General features: G+C 42.5%; 1 protein-coding gene across 2 annotated transcripts in view; it reads right to left on the bottom strand.

The window, feature by feature from the left end:
• Positions 1–18,073, bottom strand: part of fndc1 (fibronectin type III domain containing 1) — a 197,833-nt gene that overhangs the window by 38,710 nt on the left and 141,050 nt on the right. For both annotated transcript variants that reach the window (XM_063056028.1, XM_063056027.1), the window contains 2 exons: positions 15,980–16,063; positions 2,392–2,517 (listed from right to left, as the gene is read on the bottom strand). In XM_063056028.1, coding sequence (XP_062912098.1) covers positions 2,392–2,517; positions 15,980–16,063 — 210 coding nt within the window. The remainder of the gene's footprint in view (positions 1–2,391; positions 2,518–15,979; positions 16,064–18,073) is intronic.

Genomic DNA, 18,073 nt, shown 5'->3' on the forward strand with positions numbered 1-18,073 from the left:
TTCTTTGTGACTACATCAATATGTTTTGCCCAGAACAGATCCTCCAAGATGTTGATACCCAGGAACTTGAAGGTGCTCACCCTTTTCACTGCTGACCCCTCAATGAAGACTTCCCCTTCCTAAAGTCCACAATCAATTACATGGTCTTGCTGGCATTGAATGCAAACTTCTTGTTGCAAACTCACTCAGCCAGCTGATTTATCTCACCCCTGTATGCTTCCTCTTCATTATCTGTAATTCTAGCAATGAGAGATGTCACTGGCAAATTTACAGATAGAGCTTAAGCTGTGTTTAGCCACACAGACATCAATGTAGGGAGTGTAGAACAGTGGGCTAAGCACACATCCTTGAGGTGCACCTGTATTGACTGTCAATGAGGAAGAGAGGTCATTACAAATCTGCACTGATTGGTCTCCCTAGATAACTCCCTAGGTATCTAGACAGGTAACTCCCTAGATATCTAGACACTACAACGCAGAGCAGAGAGGCAGTGAGTTTGCATCTGCCATAGACCTGTTGTAGCAGAAGGCAAACTGCAGCAAAACCAGGTCCCTGCTCAGGCAGGAGTCAATTTTAGCGATGACCGACCTCTCATAGCACTTCATCACAGAAGGTGAGAATGCTACTGGGTGATAGTCATTAAGGCAGTTCAGCTTATTCTTCTGGGGCACTGGTACGACTGCTTCCATTTTGATGCAGGTTGGAACCTCAGGCCACAGCAGTGAGGTTCAAGATGACTTTGAACATTCCAGCCAATTGGTCAGCCCATGTTTCCAATGCTTAGCCAGGTACATCATTGGGGTCTGACGCCTTATGAGCGTTCACCTCTTGAAGAATGTTCCTCTTAAAAACTAAAAATGTGAAATACAAACGTTTGTAAATACATATAACCATATAACAATTACAGCATGGAAACGGGCCATCTTGACCCTTCTAGTCCGTGCCGAACTCTTACCCTATCCTATTCCCGCCGACCTGCACTCAGCCCATAACCCTCCATTCCTTTCCTGTCCATATATCTATCCAATTTAACTTTAAACAACAACATAGAACCTACCTCAACCACTTCTGCTGGAAGCTCATTCCACACAGCTACCACTCTCTAAGTAAAGAAGTTCCTCCTCATGTTACCCCTAAACTTTTGTCCTCTAATTCTCAACCTATGCCCTCTTGTTTGAATCTTCTCCACCCTCAATGGAAAAAGTCTAACCACGTCAACTCTATCAATCCCCCTCATAATTTTAAACACCTCTATCAAGTCTCCCCTCAACCTTCTACACTCCAAAGAATAAAGATTTTATGAGAGTGGAAGCAGATGGAGTGCAATACATATTAAATATGCCTTCTCTCACAGTTGCCTTTACATGATTAAAACTGAGATCACAGATAATTTAGTTTTAGGCTAGATTACTTATTTTTTCATCCATTATTTTTCACACCCTTAGAAGATTCCAAAGCACATGGATGCAAATTAGTATTGTTCAAGTGTTGTCATTGTTCTAATGCACACAAATATATACTGTGAATGAAGCAGATTCAAAATATATAAAGGCAGTCTTTCACTTCCTAAGTATATATCAATTAGAAGCCCTTGGATAATCAGTTGTTCATCACCTCGTAAAGGACATTCCAGAAGACTGAATTTAATGATGACAATGTGTTTTGGTCAAATGGAAAATTTCTGCGGGCTGGTTAAAATTGATTACATATGTTTATGGATGAAAAAACCATGTCTTTATCATAGCAATCTTACTGTCAACCCTATAAGTTCTGATCCACTCAAACTTTATGAACTGATGCACTTTTGACTTGTCACGGGTATATTTATATAATTTTATCACACTTATTAAGAACAGGGCAAGAATGGGGGTGGAGGGGAGGGGACTAGGAGAGACAGACAAAAGGCACAAAATAGTATAGAATGTAGAAAGAAGCAGGGGGAAGAGCTGGGGAGAGGAGTGTTAAGAAAGTGGAGGAAGAAAGTGAGAGGCTTAATTGCTTAAGCCTTGATTACTGCTCTGCTTTTATTAAAAGTTTTATGTATATTTCAAAACATTTCAATAATAGAGAATTATGTAACATTAGCAATTTTGATTGTTGCAGAACATGGTGTGAAGAGCTAGTAAGGGTTTTTTCCCTATTTCGTGCTGACTTGTTTTGAAGACAGGCCTCCCACAAAAACCACACTGGTGAGAATGGTTCTGCTGCCAATCAAGACCTCATTTCCAGAAATCACCCAAGTGGTTTTAAGAAATTCCCAAACAGATCAGCATAAATTAGGTCATCAACAAGCACAGATGGTTCACAGGTGAACACAATTTAATACAGGTGAGTAAATGTGAAAAACATTCACGCACATTAAAACAAACCTTTAAAAGTTATACTACACACCTGTGAATCGTCTTTTTCCTGCCACATCAAACTCGGATTGTGGAATTGCACTGAATGGCCTAGCAAACTCTGTTTCTGTTGGAGACTCAGCTGTTGTAGGTGTTGCCGTTGTAAATAGCTGAAATCCTAGGAAAATGCAATAAAAATGTTAAACTGTTTATGACATCAAATCATCTAACACCTGATAAATTTATCAAGAATATTAGACCATGTTGTAGGTGGTATAATTTATAAGTATGCAAATTACCCAAAAGTTGATGGTTTTAAGGATAACACAGAAGGTTGTCTCAAGCTACAGCAGTATATAGATCAGATACAAAATTAGGCAGAACACTGGCAGATGGAATATAATTCCAACAAGTGTGAGGTGAGGTATTTTGTAAAGTCAAATTAGAGTAGATATATACAATGATGCTAGAAAGTTTGTGAACCCTGTAGAATATTCTCTGTTTCTGCAAAAATATGACCAAAAATGTGATCAAATCTTCACGCAAGTCCTAAAACTATATGAAGAAAACCTAATTTAAAAAATAACACAAAAAACATTATACATGTTCACTTATTGAGAAAAATGATCCCATATTACATGTATTTGTTGGAAAAAGTATGTGAACCTTTGCTTTCAGTAACTGGTGTGACCCCCTTATACAGTATAAACTCAACCAAACATTTCCGCTAACTGTTGATCAGTCCTGTACATCGGCTTGGAGGAATTTTAGGCCATTCCTCCTGACAAAACTGCTTCAACTCTGGGATGTTGGTGGGCTTCCTTGCAGGAATTGCTTGCTTCTAGTCTTTCCACAACGTTTCTATAGGACTAAGGCCAGGACTCGGCCATTCCAAAAAAAATTTTTTTCTTTTCAAACCTTTCTGCTATTGATTTACTCTTGTCTTTTGGATCATTGTCCTATTGCATTATCCAACTTCAATTAAGCTTTAGGTAACAAACTGCTACCCTGACATTCCCCTGCAAAAGGTCTTGATACAATTTTGCATTCAATGTTCCATCAACCATTGTAAGCTGTCCAGGCACTGAAGCAGCAAAGCAGCCCCAAACCATGATGCTCCTTTCACCATGTTTCACAGTTGGGACAAGGTCTTGGTATTGCAGACATCCCACCCTGCAAAAACTCATTTCAGGGAGGTAGCACCACCATTCCAGGGAGGTAGCACCCCTGCCCCCTGCAACCCCATATCAGCACCCCCCCATGACCTCCAACGGTGTATGTAATACTTTGTTTAGTGATTTTGTCTAATCTGTAAACCAAGTTGGGTATATGCAGAAAATGTGACATTAAATTATGTACTTATATTATATTATCATGTTTATTCTATTACAACTTATGTCCAGTCTATTCCGCAATTTAGTTTTCGTTGTATTCATTGCAGAAAACTCCGCTTCGCAGCGATACGATATTAGAAATGTAAGCAACGTTTTCAGTGCTTCCGTGGCTACCTCAGGATATTTAGTCTTGACTTTGAACCAGAATGCCCGCAGAGATGTTATGTCAAACATACTTTTCAGCCCACCGTCATTTGCAAGCTCGAGGAGTTGATCTTCCCGCGCTGACATGAACGACGCACGGGTGATGACCTCACATGCGTTCAAGTTCAACAGTGCATGACAGGGAATGAGGAAAGGTGCAGCTGACTAATATGGTTTCATATCGCCAAATCATATCGTTTCCTCGTGGCCCGGTGGCTGGGGACAACTCTTAGCACGAAGAGAGACCAATCAGGATGCTTGCTCTCCCTCTCAAAAAATCGATTTCCGTGATATTGTATATAATTTCCGGGCATCAGGGAGCCACTATCGATATGCGGGAGACTCCCGCAACCTCCGGGAGAGGTGGGATGTCAGCTATTGGTGTGCAGTGCCCTTTTTCCTCCAAACACAGCAATGTGCATTTCTGCCCTAAAGTTCAATTTTTGTCTCATCTGTCTACAGAACATTATCCCAGAAATGTTGTAGAACATCCAGGTGGTGTTTTTCAAACTTCAGATGTGCAGCAATGTTTGATTTTGGAGAACAGTAGTTTCCTCCATGGTGTCCTTCCATGAGCACCATTCTTGTTCAGAGTTTTCTTATAGTGGAGACCCGAACAGAGATTTTAGTAATTTCTAGAGATTTCTGCAGGTCTTTTGCTATTGCCCTTGGGTTCTTTTTCACCTCCTTCACCATTGCTCTTGATATGATCTTTGCAGGATGCCCACTCCTAGTGAGAGCAGCAGCAGTACTGAGTTGCCTCCATTGGTAGATAGTTTCTCTTACTGTGTACTAATGAACACTCACGTTTTTAGAAATGCTTTTGTAGCCTTTTCCAGCTTCATGCATCTCTACAATTCTTCTGCTGAGGTCCTCTGAAAGTAGTTTTAATCAAGGCATGGTGTACATAAAGAGATCTTTCTTGAGAAGAGCAGGCTCTGTCAATAACCTGATTCTGTGTGCCTTTTGTTTTTAATATAGGGCAAGGCACCTGTACAACCCACACCTCCAATCTCATCTCATTGATTGGAACACATGACTCCAAATAGTGTTTGTAGAAGGCATTACCCCAGAGGTTCCTATACATTTTCCAACAAATACTTGTAATATTGGATCATTTTTCTCAATATATAAATGAACAAGTATAACGTTTTTTGTTGTATTTATTTAATTGGGTTTTCTTTATCTAGCTTTAGGACGTGTGAAGATTTGATCACATTTTGGGTTATATTTATGCAAAAATATAGAAAATTCTGCAACATTCACAAACTTTCTAGCACCACTGTATAATGTCAGGCAGCTACTGAAAAGGCAGGTTGATGGAAAGGAGGAGCTTGGGGCGGAAGTCCAAATTTCCCTGAAAGTGGCAACGTAGATACGTAATACCCCGGTTCATATTTTTTACTGTTATGCTGTTCTGTGCAAGCTGCTTGTTTGGGTTACTCTCGAAGATAAGAGATAGGAGAATTGTGTGCCATCCAATTAGGATGGCCAGATTAATGGAAGGCTTCTCTGATGAGGGACACTAAGTTTGTGCTTGGGGCTTTGGTTCAAGAGGAGGAAGAGAGAAGATGCCGGAGAGAAGAGGTCATAGGATTCGACCCGGAAGAGGGTCATGATTTGACGAAGCCCAGGGTGAGATCAAAGGAGGATCGGTGAAGGGGAAACTGTGAGCTCCAACTTGTGCACATTAGACTGCTTCATTAAAATGGGCCCTTTCCCTTTTTTGTTGTTCTCTCTTTACCAACCCTTTAGTCAAATTAAGAATTATAAAGCTAAATGTTTTAATTTTAATCACCTCACTATAGGAAGGATGTGGAAGCATTGGAAAGGGTACAGAGGAGATTTACCAGGATGCTGCCTGGTTTAGAGAGTAGGCATTATGATCAGAGATTAAGGGAGCTAGGGCTTTACTCTCTGGAGAGAAGCAGGATGAGAGGAGACATGATAGAGGTATATAAGATATTAAGAGGAATAGACAGATTGGACAGCCAGCGCCTCTTTCCCAATGCTCAATACAAGAGGACATGGCTTTAAGGTAAGGGGTGGGAAGTTCAAGGGGGATACTAGTTTTTTACTCAGATAGTGGTTGGTGTGTGGAACGCACTGCCTGAGTCAGTGGTGGAGGCACATACACCAGTAAAATTTAAGAGACTACCAGACAGGTATAAGGAGGAATTTAAGGTGGGGTGTTATATGGGAGGCAGGGTTTAAGGGCCAGCACAACATTGTGGGCCGAAGGGCCTGTACGGTACTGTACTGTTCTATGTTCTAATTGTATGTGGTGTGCTGTCTGTTTTATCGTGATACTTATTTGTAACAAGAGTACGAATCACGCAGCATCTACACAAAACGGGGTCTCGGGGTGGACTCATATCTCAACCTCACACGTCTGGCGGGGCCAGAATTGTCTTCCCTGGACTTGCACAGCCGATGGAACCAGAGTGTTTCAGATAGATAAGAGGAAGGAGGAGAATGGCGTGTTTGCACTCATAAGTTTGGGTACAGAATATAAAGGTTAGGGCATTATGTTCCACCCTTATGAAACACTGGATATTTCTGTTTCCCACACTACATAAAGGATGCGTTGCGCTGGAGAGCATGCAGAGAAGATTCACAAGGATGGTTCCTTCACTCAGCAATTTTGGTCATATGGATTGTATATGGTGTGCTAGTTTTCACTGAAATAAAGGAGGGTGAGAGGTGACCTGTATACAAGCTCATGAACGCTGCCAATAAGGTGAATTGTCAGCTTTTTTTTCATAGTCGAGATATCAAAAATACAAGGGGAGAGATTGGAAGTAAGAAGGAGAATCTTTAAAGGGCACTTGAGGGGTAAGTTTTTATCTTACACAGAGAACAGTTGGTATCAGGAATTTGCCTCCAGAGGTAAACTGTCTCTACATTTAGACCATAAGATATAGGAGCAGAATTAGGGCATTTCATCAAGGCTGATCCAATTTCACTCTCAGCCTCAATATCCTGTCTTCTCCTTGTATCTATTTGTGCCCTGACCAAACAAGAATCTATCAACCTCTGTCTTAAATGTACACACAGGCTTTACATCCACAGCTGCCTGTGGCAAAGAGTTTCACAGATTCAACACTCTCTGGCTAAAGAAATTCCTCCTCATCTCCATTCTAAAATGACACCCCTCTATTCTGATGATGTGTCCTCTGGTCTTAAGACTCTCTCACCTGAGGCACCTTAGGAAATATCCTCTCCACATCCACTCTATCAAGTGATCCTCAACTGATTCTCCTGTTTGCTATCTCCTCAAAGAATTCCAACAGATATGTCAGGCAAGATTATCCCTGGAGGAACCATGCTGATTTTGGCCTATTTTATCATTAGCCTCCAAATACTCTGAGTCCTCATCTTTAATAAACAACTCGAAGATCTTCCCAACCACTGAGTTCAGACTAACTGGCTTCCTTTCTTTTGCCTCTCTCCCTTCTTGAAAAGTGGAGTGACATTTGCAATTTCCAGTTTTCCGGAACCATTCTAGAATCTAGTGATTTTTGAAAGATCATTACTAATGCCTCCACAATCTTTTTAGCCACCTTTTTCAGAACCCTGGTGTGTAAACCATGTGGTCCAAGTGACTTATCTATGTTCAGACCTTTCAGTGTTCCAAGAACTTTCTCCCTAGTAATGGTAACTTCACAGACTTCATAACCTCTGACTCCTGGAACTTCCACCACACTGCTGGTGTCTTCTACAGTGAAGACTGATGCAAAATACTTATTCAATTCATCCGCCATTTCCTTATTCCCCCCCCCCCCCATTACTACCTCTCCAGCATCGTTTTCCAGCGGTCCAATATCCACTCTTGCCTCTCTTTTACATTTCATGTATTTGAAGAAACTTATAGTATCCTTTTTAATATTATTGGTTAGCTTACTTTTGTGTTCCATCTTTACCTTCTTAATGACTTTTTTAAGTTTCCTTCTGTTGGTATTTTAAAGCTTCCCAATCCTCTAACTTCCCACTAATTTTTGTTCTATTATATGCCCTTTCCTTGGCCTTTATATTGGACCTGACCTCTCTTGTTAGTCATAGTTCTGTCATCTTGCCTTTAAAATACTTCTGCCTCATTGGGATGAATATCCTATGCCTTCCAAATTGCTTCCAGAAATTTCAGCCACTGTCACTCTACCATCATCCCTGCCAGTGTCTTTTCCAATCAATTCTGGGCAATCCCTCTCTAATGCCTTTGTAATTCCCTTTACTCCACTGTAATATTCATACATCCGACTTTAGCTTCTCCTTCTGAAAACTCGGTGAATTTGATTATATTATCATTACTTTCCCCTAAGGGTTTCTTTACCTTAAGTCCTATAATCAATTCCAGTTCATTGTGCAACACCCTATCCAGAATAGCCAGCACCCTAGTGGGCGCAACCACAAGCTGCTCTAAAAACCCATCTCGTAGGCATTCTAGAAATTCCCTTTTCGATTCTAGCACCATCCTGATTTTCCCATTCTACCTGCATATTGAAATCTCCCATGTAACATTGCCCTTTTGGCATGCATTTTCTACCTCCCATGGTAATTTGTAGGCCACATCCTTACTACTATTGGGGGTCCGTATACAACTCCTATCAGGGACTTTTTACCCTTGCAGTTCCTTAGCTCCATCCACAATGATTCAACACCTTCCAACCCTATGTTACTTCTTTCTACTTATTTGATTTCACTTTTTACCAACAGAGCAAGCCACCCACTCTGCCTTCCTGCCTGCCCTTTCAATATAATATGTATCCTTGGACATCAAGCTCCCAGCTTTAATCTTCTTTTAACCACGATTTAGTGATGCCCACAATGTCATACTTGCCAATCTGTGACTGTGCTACAAGCTCGTCTACCTTATTCCGTATACTGCACGCATTCAAATACAACTCCTTGAGTGCTGTATTCAGCCTTTTAAATTTTGTCCGCCTTTGACATTCCAGCTCATCCTGTTGACTGCAATTTTGCCCGATCATCAGCCTCTCCTTGCTGGGAGTTTCACTACACACTGCCTCTGTTTATAAACCAATTACCTCATCATCAGCACTATCACTCTGGTTCCCATCACCCTGCAAAATTAGTTTAAACCCTCCTGAACAACTCGAGCTAACCTGCCTGCAAGGATATTGGACCTCCTCAGGTTCAGGTGTAATCCATCTCTTTTGTCAGGTCATACCGTCCCCAGAAGAGATCCCAACGACACATAAATCTGAAATCTTGCCTCTTGCATCAGTTCCTCAGCCACGCATTCACCTGCCAAATTGTCCAATTCTTACCCTCACTAGCACGTGGCATAGGCAGCAATTCAGAGCTTATTACCCTAGAGGTCCCATTTCTCAGCTTTCTACCTAGCTCCCTAAAATCTCTCTTCAGGACCTCCTCACCTTGTCTACCAATGTCAATGGTGCCAATGTGCATCAAGACTTCTGGCTGCTCACTATTGCCCTTGAGAATGTCATGGACACGATCCAAGACATCCCTGATCCTGGCACCAGGGAGGCAAGATACCATCCAGGTGTCTCTATCACACCCGCAGAACCTCATCTCTGCTCCTCTGACAAGGGAATCTCCTATCAACACTGCAGTCCTCTTAAACTCTATGCTCTTTTGAGCCTCACCAACAGACTCAGTGTCAGAGACCCAGTCACTGTGACTCCCCCCGATGGGTTGTCCCTCATAATGGTATACATATTTTTGAGGGGAACAGCCACAGGTGTACTCTGCACTGGCTGTGCATTTCCCCATTTCCCCTCCTTCTCCTGACAATTACCCAGTTACCTGTCTCCTGAAATCTAGGGGTGACTACCTCTCTGTAGCTCCTGCTAGTACTTACTCATTCTCTGAAAAAGACCATAAGATATAGAAGCAGAAGTAGGGCATTCGGCCTATCAAGTCTGCTCTGCCATTCAATCATGGGCTGATCCAATTCTTCCAGTCATTCCCACTCTCCTGCTTTCACCCCATACCCTTTGATGCCCTAGCTAATCAAGAACCTATCTACCTCTGCCTTAAATGCACCCAATAACTTAGCCTCCACAGCCACTCGTGGCAAAAAATTCCACAGATTTACCATCCTCTGATTAAAGTAATTTCTCCACATCTCTGTTCTAAATGGATGTCCTTCAATCCTAAAGCCGTGCCCTCTTGTCCTAGACTCCCTTACCATGGGAAATAACTTTGCCATATCTAAACTGTTCAGGCCTTTTAACATTCAGAACATTTCTATGAGATCCCCCCTTATTCTCCTGAACTCCAGGGAATACAGCCCTAGAGCTGTCAGATGTTCCTCATATGGTAACCCTTTCATTCCTGGAATCATTCTCGTGTATCTTCTCTGAACCCTCTCCATTGTCAGTATATCCTTCCTAAAATAAGAAACTGCAGACAATACTCCAAGTGCAGTCTCACGAGTGCCTTATAGAGCCTCAACATCACATCCCTGCTTTTGTATTCTATACAGTACCTCTAGAAATGAATGCTAACATTGCATTTGTCTTCTTCACAACCAACTCAACCTGGAGGTTAACCTTTAGGGTATCCTGCACAAGGACTCCCAAGTCTCCGCATTTTGAATGAGTCAAAGGGTGTTGAACTGCAGCTCCATTTCCTTAATATATTCTCTCAGGAGCTGCAATTCTGTGTACCTGATGCAGATGTATTTATCTGGGAGACTGGATGTCTCCCACACTTCTCATATCCCACATACAGTATAGATTCTATACTATAGAACACTGTCCCTGCAGCTACTCTCACTCATTTACTATGCCTTAATAAATGAGGAATGATGGGGGGGGAGGGGGGGGAGAGAGAGGGGGGAGAGAGAGAGGGGGGGAGAGGGGGAGGGGGGGAGAGGGAGGGGGGAAGAGAGGGGGAGAGAGAGAGGGGGAGAGAGAGAGGGGAGAGAGGGGGGAGAGAGAGGGGGAGAGAGGGGGAGAGGGGGGGAGAGAGGGGGGGAGGGGGGAAGAGGGGGGGAGGGGGGAAGAGAGGGGGAGAGAGGGGGAGAGAGGAGGGAGAGGGAGGGGGAGAGAGGGGGAGAGAGGGGGAGAGAGAGAGGGGGAGAGAGAGGGGAGAGAGAGGGGGGAGAGAGAGGGAGAGAGAGAGGGGAGAGAGAGAGGGGGAGAGAGAGGGGGAGAGAGAGAGGGAGAGAGAGGGGGAGAGGGGGGGAGGGGGGAGAGGGGGGGAGGGGGGGAGAGAGGGGGGAGAGAGAGGGGGGAGGGAGGGGGAGAGAGAGGGGGGAGAGAGGGGGGAGAGAGGGCAACTTACAAGACAATGCACGTCACCTGAACCTGATCTCCCCTAAGCCTGAAGACCCAGAGCCCCTCCAAAGACAGGTACACTTCAAAAGAATGGCCACCACTCCATCCGCACCCAAACCACTCTTACTGGCCCTCTCCAATGAATCCCTCCTGCTGATTGGTCGCACCTCAAATCAGAAAAACCACCACAAAACTCTGCCTTCAAAATCTCAATTGCTGCCCTGATTAAAAAGCAGCTCCCTTCTTGCACCCCTGATGTGGATTGTCTGTCCAACTCAGAGAAAACTGGTTCAAAGCTCTGCTTTTTATATCATGAATATGGACCTGACTGAAAGATAACTCTTTTTACGCATTGCCACTTGCTGATTCGTTGCTCCTCAAATCAGAAAAAGTGCCACGAAATGCTGCCTCCAAGATCTGTCCCTGATTAAAAAGTAGCCCTTTTCACAAACCCCTGGTGTGGATTGGCCAATTTAATAAGCTCACAGTCCTAATGCAGGTAAACGGGATGGGATCTTTCTGATAGATGTAGATGAACATAGGTGGCTAAAGAGTCAGTTTCTATGCTGTACAAATCAATGAATCTAAACTATTGACCATTAAAATAATAAATGGAAATAACCTTCCACTGCAGTAGAACATAAAATAAATGGACTTACTACTTTAAAAATTTGGCCACGTTTTTCTTATTAATATATTTTTTCCAATTCCATAAACCTCCAAAATGCTAAATATTCCCATGTAACTGAGTGATAAGCTCTCATTCCTCTTGCTTCATGTTGACCTACTGAGATACTATCAGTTTGGTAATAAAGATAGCTCATTCTTTTTTCCAATAAAAGCCTCTTTGTTCAAGAATCCGATGCTCTATTTCTGTTTGCATTAAACATACTTCAAGGAGACCAAGTGTAAAACAATCATCAATAATTAAAACATTCAAATATGGCAACATTCATGGAACTATGACATAAGCAACACACATCAAAGTTGCTGGTGAACACAGCAGGCCAGGCAGCATCTCTAGGAAGAGGTACAGTCAACGTTTCAGGCCGAGACCCTTCGTCAGGACTAACTGAAGGAAGAGTGAGTAAGATTTGAAAGTTGGAGGGGGAGGGGGAGATCCAAAATGATAGGAGAAGACAGGAGGGGGAAGGATGGAGCCAAGAGCTGGACAGGTGATTGGCAAAAGGGATACGAGAGGATCATGGGACAGGAGGCCCAGGGAGAAGGAAACGGGGGAGGGGGGAAAACCCACAGGATGAGCAAGGGGTATAGTCAGAGGGAGAAAAAGGAGAGTGAGAGAAAGAATGTGTGTATGAAAATAGATAACAGATGGGGTACGAGGGGGAGGTGGGGCATTAGCAGAAGTTAGAGAAGTCGATGTTCAGGCCATCAGGTTGGAGGCTACCCATATGGAATATAAGGTGTTGTTCCTCCAACCTGAGTGTGGCTTCATCTTTACAGTAGAGGAGGCCGTGGATAGACATGTCAGAATGGGAATGGGATGTGGAATTAAAATGTGCGGCCACTGGGAGATCCTGCTTTCTCTGGCAGACAGAGCATAGGTGTTCAGCAAAGCGGTCTCCCAGTCTGCGTCGGGTCTCGCCAACATATAAAAGGCCATATCGGGAGTACCGGACGCAGTATATCACCCCAGCCGACTCACAGGTGAAGTGTCGCCTCACCTGGAAGGACTGTTTGGGGCCCTGAATGGTGGTAAAGGAGGAAGTGTAAGGGCATGTGTAGCACTTGTTCCGCTTACAAGGATAAGTGCCAGGAGGGAGATCAGTGGGGAGGGATGGGGGGGACGAATGGACAAGGGAGTCGCGTAGGGAGCGATCCCTGCGGAAAGCGGGGGGGTGGGAGGGAAAGATGTGCTTAGTGGTGGGATCCCGTTGGAGGTGGCGGAAGTTACGGAGAATAATATGTTGGACCCGGAGGCTGGTGGGGTGGTAGGTGAGGACCAGGGGAACTCTATTCCTAGTGAGGTGGCGGGAGGATGGAGTGAGAGCAGATGTACGTGAAATGGGGGAGATGCGTTTAAGAGCAGAGTTGATAGTGGCGGAAGGGAAGCCCCTTTCTTTAAAAAAGGAGGACATCTCCCTCGTCCTAGAATGAAAAGCCTCATCCTGAGAGCAGATGCGGCGGAGAGGGAGGAATTGCGAGAAGAGGATGGCGTTTTTGCAAGAGACAGGGTGAGAAGAGGAATAGTCCAGATAGCTGTGAGAGTCAGTAGGCTTATAGCAGACATCAGTGGATAAGCTGTCTCCAGAGACAGAGACAGAGACAGAAAGATCTAGAAAGGGGAGGGAGGTGTCGGAAATGGACCAGGTAAACTTGAGGGCAGGGTGAAAGTTGGAGGCAAAGTTAATAAAGTCAACGAGCTCTGCATGCGTGCAGGAAGCAGCGCCAATGCAGTCGTCGATGTAGCGAAGGAAAAGTGGGGGACAGATACCAGAATAGGCACGGAACATAGATTGTTCCACAAAGCCAACAAAAAGGCAGGCATAGCTAGGACCCATACTGGTGCCCATAGCTACACCTTTAGTTTGGAGGAAGTGGGAGGAGCCAAAGGAGAAATTATTAAGAGTAAGGACTAATTCCGCTAGACGGAGCAGAGTGGTGGTAGAGGGGAACTGATTAGGTCTGGAATCCAAAAAGAAGCGTAGAGCTTTGAGACCTTCCTGATGGGGGATGGAAGTATATAAGGACTGGACATCCATGGTGAAAATAAAGCGGTGGGGGCCAGGGAACTTAAAATCATCGAAAAGTTTAAGAGTGTGAGAAGTGTCACGAACATAGGTAGGAAGGGATTGAACAAGGGGGGATAAAACCGTGTCGAGGTATGCAGAAACGAGTTCAGTGGGGCAGGAGCAAGCTGAGACAATAGGTCTGCCAGGACAGGCAGGTTTGTGGATCTTGGGTAGGAGGTAGAAACGGGAAGTGCGGGGTGTGGAAACTATAAGGTTGGTAGCAGTGGATGGGAGATCCCCTGAGCGGATAAAGTTGGTGATGGTGTGGGAGACAATGGCCTGGTGCTCCTTAGTGGGGTCACGATCGAGGGGTAAATAAGAGGAGGTATCCGCGAGTTGTCGCTGTGCCTCGGCAAGGTAGAGGTCAGTACGCCAGACTACAACAGCAGCCCCCTTATCGGCGGGTTTAATAATAAGGTTAGGATTAGTGCGGAGGGAGTGGAGAGCAGAGCGTTCCGAAGGAGTGAGGTTGGAATGGGGACGAGGTGTGCGGTGAAGTTGAGACGGTTGATGTCCCGCACTGGGACTCCTGGAGGTGGCAGCAGAGGGAGATAAGGTGAAGACAGAATAATGAATGCTTGCAATCATTAGCCAAGGCACAGACCATAAGAGTAAGAGGTTTCTTCATAACTTTAAAATACATTGCTTAAGCCACAGCTGGACTAGTGTTTACAGTTCTGGTTACCACACTACAGGAAGGATTGCCCCGGAGAGGGTGCAGAGGAGACTGAGAGAATGTTGTCTGGGTGGAGTAAATCACATACAACATCTGGATAGGCCGAGTTTGTTTTCCTTAGATTGCAGGAATCCGAAGGGGGGAAATCTGATAGAAGGTGTACAAAATTATAAAGAGCATTGATAGTGTAGATAATAAGAAACATCATTGCTTTTGGAAAGTAGTAAGAGGTTTAAAGTGAAGTAGAATGTCCTGAGGAAGAACATTTTTACCCAGTGGATGGTTGGAATTAGAAACTGATTGCTTGTACAAATGTAGTGATTCCCTGACATGGCAAGACTCCATTTTTCTCAGCTCTCTTGAAGATAGCAATGCTTAAAGTATATGAGTTTGTGGTGAACTAGAACTCAATTTCTCCTCTTTGCTAAAAGAATTGTTGCTTCTGACAAGTAATTGCTGAATGAATTGTGAAACAGCATTGTTTTCGCAACCACTATACCACATGTCAATTTGCCAGATTAGAAATCTGAATCAGGAACAAAACACCCAACAAAGCCTTTGTACTTGATCTTTGAAGGCATTCGATTGGAACTCATTTCCACCTGATCTTATCCCTGATTTCATTTGTGCCACAATTCTTTAACCTAAGTAAGAGAATAATTCAAGATTTCAGCAGAAACATGGAAACAAGCTTGAACATATCCAAGTTGTTTCTACAATGCAACATGAAACGAAATTAAGAACTGATGAGAACTATTTCAGCAAGTAAAGTAAAATTTATGAAGGTGCAAATCCAACAAAATAGTCATTTAAAGACTTAAAATTTGGTAGAAGTTTTATTATATTATTATATTTCTTTGCTTTAATGCTTATTATTGACAAAATGATCCTAATCTCATTCTCTCTATTTTATTCCAATCTACTACAAAAGCAATTTCTTACCAGGCACACTAAGTTAGCAGATAATTCCTTCAGCTACTTGCACCACGTCAGAAGGACACTGATTTCTTCTGATTGACATACAACTTGCATCTCCAGAAGTACAGAAATTCCAGAAGGAAAGGAAGATCAAACAAACTCAGCAAAGGAAATTGAGTAGTTAAAAGTTCTAAGCATGAACCAATCCCCTGTTGATCCTAAAGCCAGCAGGGATTTCAAATTTGTGATCTTGTCCTAGTGGATCACTTCAATCATGTTCTGCAACAGTTTCTCAGAACAAGCCTGTCCTGATAAATGTGTTTGAAACACTGAAACTAAAAGAGAGGCATTTTTAAAATAAGCAAATACTACATTTGGACTCCTAATTTAAGTACATATTCTTGGTAGCAATGTCGAAGAAAACATACAGAAATTTTAGTACAGTAAGTGCAGCACAAAACGAGAAATACCCACACCCAGGCAGTACCTTCAATAATGTCTAAAGAATCCAGAAATTTATCTTCCATGGAAGCTGTTGTCATCAGATCAGGTCCCATCCCTGAAGATTCTTCTATTGAAGTTGTGCAAATATACAAAAAAAATTGAAGTGACAATTTGTATTGCTGTAGGCCAGTACAAGAATTTAAGACTCATTGTAAACTTCTGTATGGTATCAGTTACATGTTCTAATTAAATTATTCTATATACAGTACTATGTAAAAGTCATGTCTGTCTGTCTGTCTCTCTCTCCCCTAAAACCTTTGCACAGTACAATAGTAATTTCATGCATTGCACTGCCAAAAAAACAAATTTCATAACATACGTGAGTGATGATAAACCTGATCCAGATATGGGTCTCTATCGTAGATTGAGAGTGGGAAGAAGGCAGGGAGAGGGGAATCATAGTTGGGAAAAGTGGAAGGGAGAGGGATGGGAACGGGAAGCACCAGAGAGATATCCTGTAATAACTAATAAACCTATTGTTTTGAATCAAATGACTTTGCCTAGTATTCTGTAATGATCGACAAACAAATTGTTTTGAATCACGTAACCTTGCCTGTTGTGTTTGCAGCTGCACTACAAGTTACCCCTGGCACTCCTCTGCCACTTATCCAACACCCCTCCTATGGCACTCCACCCTCGCTATTCCCAGCAATCTTTGCACCTGCCAGGTTTACAAATTCACTCTCCACCCCACGTTGACAAATACAGTATTGTTCCAAAGTCTTAGGCACCCTAGCTATATATATGTGCCTAAGACGTTTGCACAGTACCGTATTTTTAACAGAAACGTAACTATTTTGAATAAGCCAGTTATGATTTTCATAGAAGTATATATTTACTGCTTTTGCAGCACATTTTTGATTTTACAGACTAGATAGTTTCAGTGGACAGCTCATTTAACTAGAAACAGTTTATTCACCACCAGAAATCCTGCAAAATACTCTTATGATAATCTTCAAAAACAGAGAATGATTTTATTCAGATTTTACTCTCAGGAGTTACAAATACATACCCAGTACTTCTCCGTACTTGTAAGAACAGCTGGAATATTCTTTCCAGGTGAATATTTCATCAGAACAATTGATAACTTAACTCTTTACAAATGCTGATTGACCTACTCCATTATATTAAATACATCCTGCTTTGATTCAAACTAGAGATTTATTTTCTTGTAATTAGGATTTATGAATTCAATTCTGAAGGAACCTAGTTGATATATTGAACTACGTTGATTGTTTCAAGGAAACTCCTTTGAGCTGATTAATGAATGTAACATGGATGGTCAGCCTAACAAATTCTGTATTTCCACTAATTAAAACCAATAAGAAACAATTACATTGTATGGTATTAATAAATTTTCCTCTTTGGAAAATCTAATGAGCGAAAATATCATGCAGCTGTCAAACTATATTTGGGAACTTCTTAACTAATGTTTATTGATCTCCTGAACAGAATGTTAATTCTCTGTTGGCAATGTACTCACTAAGGAATAATTGTCAATCAGTTCAGATGGCCTGCAGCCCTGGACTGCCCATGTATGAATTTTAATTTAAGAAACTGAGTCTTAAATATTGTATTTGAACTGGATATCTTCCATTTCTCCTTGCAAGACATGCATTCCATCACCTTCTTGCCCATTCACTTAACCTTTCTATATCACTTTTTAGATTTTTAGTATCCTCCTTATACTTTGCCAATCCATCTAAATTTGCATCATCAGCAAAGAGAGCAAAAGTACACTTGTCAAATAAGTCATTAAAATAGGCTGAAAATTGTTGAGTTGCCAGCCTTGATCTCTGCTACACAGCACTATTCTGATTCTGTTTTCCATTAGCCATTTCCATATTCAAGCCAACTTGTAGAGTTCTTTGTCAGTTACATGGCATCTTATCTAACACTATCTGAAAAGTGAAATACTTCATAGTGATAATGTGTGCATGTCCAAGCCAAGAGCAAAGTTTATCAGAATGCTTTAAAACAGAAACAGCCTGGAGATATTTGCCATTGTACTGCTGGAATGCCAGATCTTGTAACTACAATTACAGCACATTAAAATTGTTTGTATTTTTAAATATTA

Source organism: Mobula hypostoma, chromosome 8, assembly GCF_963921235.1.
Source record: "Mobula hypostoma chromosome 8, sMobHyp1.1, whole genome shotgun sequence".
NCBI classification, from domain to species: Eukaryota; Metazoa; Chordata; class Chondrichthyes; order Myliobatiformes; family Myliobatidae; genus Mobula; species Mobula hypostoma.